The sequence below is a fragment of the Centruroides sculpturatus genome, unplaced genomic scaffold (genome assembly GCF_000671375.1).
Source record: "Centruroides sculpturatus isolate CEXI.00-Female unplaced genomic scaffold, Cexi_2.0 scaffold2329, whole genome shotgun sequence".
Taxonomy (NCBI): Eukaryota; Metazoa; Arthropoda; class Arachnida; order Scorpiones; family Buthidae; genus Centruroides; species Centruroides sculpturatus.
In genome coordinates, this window is record NW_019386855.1 from 43,918 (window position 1) to 47,589 (window position 3,672).

Consider the following 3,672-nt stretch of genomic DNA (forward strand, 5'->3'; position numbering starts at 1 on the left):
ATTGTGTAACATTAAACAATTTATTTTTTAAAATTGTCTCCAATCTGTTTTTATTGATCCTATTTAGTTGTTATGAAATACAGAACTGTAGAATCATATTTGATCTTCAATTTGAAATGTCAGCGGACACGTCATAAATAGAGATTAGATTTCATATACTGATGTTTAATTATTGAGTGTATGATTCTATTGATATTATTATTTTTCATTTGATTATATGTACGACAGATTAGTTTTTGGCGTAGATCAGAAATTTATTCATAAACACGTCTAACGTTGTCGCAAGAATATTCTGCACGCGTAAACAATCAAATCATAATGGAAGATTATCCATTATGATTTAATTAATTGATGTATTCTATGAAAGTTTGTTTGCAGATAAAATCTTAGAGATTCATGAATGTGCTGTTACAGTTTCTGTTAGGAATTCATAGATTATGTTGTGTCACCTCTTTACACTACATGCGTTTTAAAAGAAAACAATTAATAATTGAAATAATATTTTTACACAAATACGTAAATACTTTTAAAATGTTTATGTACTTATATTATTTACGTAAAACATGTCGTTACCAACAATAAAGCGACATTAATCTCGATAGACGTCTTTACTAATGTCCGTTTTGGGAGAGATTCCAATTACTTCTGGTGAAGTGTCCGTGAAAGGAAAGATTTCATATGCTTCTCAAGAAGCTTGGGTGTTCAACGCAACTATCAGAGAAAACATCTTGTTTGGAGAAGAATATCAAGAAGACAAATATAGAAAAATCTTGCATATAACGGCACTAGAAAAGGTAAGATGATTTTTACTCTTAAAAGCTATACTTTTATAAACTATACTTTGGAATCTATACTTCGTTTCTAGACGAAAAGTGGTTTGTCCAACACTAATAAAAGTTTTTTTAATAAAAAAAGATAAATAAAAAAGTTGATTTTGTAGTATTGGACTTTAATAAAAAGCGGTTATAGGAGGCATGACATAAAATTAAATATTATTAGCCCAAATAATGATTTGAATACAAAAGACACAAATTTAACTATCAAAACACCGTTCATAAGTCAAATACGTTTAAAAATCAATAGTTATGTTTAATTTTAGTAAAGTTGTCAATGCACATTATATTGAACAATATTATCTTGTATGTTCATTTTTTCTATTTTTAGGATATTAGCTTATTTCCTAAAGGAGATAAGACAATCGTAGGAGAGAAAGGAGTGATAATGAGCGGTGGGCAGAAAGCAAGAATTAATTTAGCAAGGTTAGACAAATCTTACGTAAAATAATATTTCGATGTTTGCAAATATAAAAGTACAATTTTAATAGAAATAAGACAAATATACAGAAATAATAAATACATTTTGATCAAACTCATATATTGTTTATAAGTATACTAGTTTTGATTATAGTTATAACATCCTGATAAAAAGTTTCATCTGAATCCTATATCGTTTCACTTCTCAGTGATATTTTCTAAATTCTTCGTGGTGTATTTGTTCAAAATAAAACAAATAAAATATTTATCTCTTATCACATAAACCACTTATTTTGGTTATTTCGTGACTTGATAGTAGGAACATCGTGTGCTAATGTTCTATACTTTATTTGACGCTTTCTCTTCTACTTCGTAATATAAAACACGCAAAACACTATTAAAAGATATAACAAAGAATGGTTTTATTTATTTATTGATGGTGATACATTTTTATATTTTCCAGAGCGCTATATGTGGATGCCGATATTTTCCTCCTGGATGATCCACTGAGTGCTGTTGATGTTCCAGTGGCAAAACATATCTTCGAAAAGTAATTATTTAAAATATACTTTTTGAACATTTCGATACATTTTAACTTTCAATTTATTTCAGGTGTATAATGGAATATTTGAAAGACAAGATATGCATTCTAGTTACGCATCAAATACAATTTTTAAACTCTGCGTGTAAAATTTTAGCGTTAAAAAAGGTGAATACGTTAATTGTTTATTAGTTTTGTTTTGTAAATTAGTCTTTACGGTAATAACGACATTCTTAATCTATTTATTGACTATATGCCGAAAAAATATTTTCGGGAGGGCTGTTTTCGGGAGAATGACAGTTATTTCAGTATAGAAACGTGTTGAAAATTTGTGAAAAACTGCATTCAGCCAGTCTGTGGGTGAAGTAAAAATCCTGGGCAAAGACTAGTATTTACTGGTTTATATCCACTGTACAGTTGTGAGTTTGAAAACAGTTACATTGTCTTTCTTTCTATGCACAGAAGTATATAAAAAGAAATTGAATTATAGGAACTGCATAAATATAGGAATTGCATTACCAGTTTAAAACCAGAACATACCACTAATAAAATTATTGCGAAGTTGTGGCCGAAGTTTTCCACTCTAGGACGTGACGTCGAACGTCGAGCATCGCTTACAAGATCGACATTCACGTTCATGTTATTTTAGAGAGGAAAACGTCGGCCGCAATCGCGGTAATTGTAACCGATAAATTCAGTAAAAATTGGTAAGCTGCTTAATAATGACATTTCGGGATTCAATTGGTGCACATTTTTAGGTATATAATATTTTTATATTTCAAAGCATAGAAGTAATTGTATTTATGTACACGATAAATACATTTCAGGGAAAATGTGAATCTATTGGAAATTTTAAACAATTGGAAAATTTAGAAATGCATACAGGAATATTACCAAAGAAAGAAGTTTCTGAAAATAGCATTGATTTAGAGAGTGCGGTTTTTCATGATGATGGTGATGATAAAATTGAAAGTTTTCAATGTGATATGAATGATAAAATTGAAGACAGAAACAAAAGTAATGAGGTAAGAATTATTTATTAAGTAATTATCTGAGTGAAAAATTTTAGAATGGAATTACTGATGTTCAGCAGTTTTCATTTTTCGGATTGATTTCTGCAAGGTTTATACATGATGAATGTTTAATTATAACATATAATAATTCAATTCTAGGAATAAATCGCTGTTATGAATTTATTTCCTAAAAATTATGAATACAAACTTTTCGATTATGTAATACTAACATCAATAGACGTATTTATATTAAGATCAAATTTTAAATGGAAGAGCCATCATTATAAATGTAAATCAATACAATTCAGTACTAAGTTTTGTAAAGCACTTGAAAACCTGCTAGTTAGAGGGAAGACGTGAATGTCCAACTTCATATCAGAAAGAAAGTTGAATATACTTTCAAATTACAACCAGCGGCCTACAAGTAAATTTAGAAACTGGTTAAAACACGCAAATTTGAGAACGTAGAACAGATGTGTGCGTGTTTTCAAAAGTCGAATTTTTGCACATGTTACACTCCCATCGTGAAGAATTGTAGAATTGATCGATGTAATTTGACAGCAATCGCAAACTCCATTGACACGTAGCGTGGGACTAACTTGCACTCAAAGATCTGACCATAGGATTTGCATGGCAAATTTTGAATTCAAATAACTCATTCAATAAATAAAATTACAAAATTCGTTTTGTCACCACATTGGTCTTGTCAGGATAACAAAGAAATATCGAGCAGATTACAGAACAATAGAAGTAAATTTTACAATTGGGTCATTATGACATCATATAGGGGAGATCGGGGCAACTTCGGCATGCGGGGCAAGTTTGTCAAGCGCTTTTTTTAAAAAACAAATTAAAAGGAGACTTT

The 3,672-nt window shown here is 29.5% G+C and overlaps 1 protein-coding gene across 1 annotated transcript; it reads left to right on the plus strand.

Moving 5' to 3' along the window:
* Positions 1 to 417: 417 nt before the first annotated feature.
* Positions 418 to 2,804, plus strand: LOC111615852 (multidrug resistance-associated protein 4-like; the record flags this gene model as incomplete). Its single annotated transcript, XM_023357284.1, has 5 exons — positions 418 to 794; positions 1,165 to 1,259; positions 1,717 to 1,803; positions 1,866 to 1,962; positions 2,622 to 2,804. Coding segments are annotated over exons 1-5 (642 nt in total), but the record flags the coding sequence as incomplete, so codon positions are not given.
* Between the last annotated feature and the right edge of the window lie 868 nt (positions 2,805 to 3,672).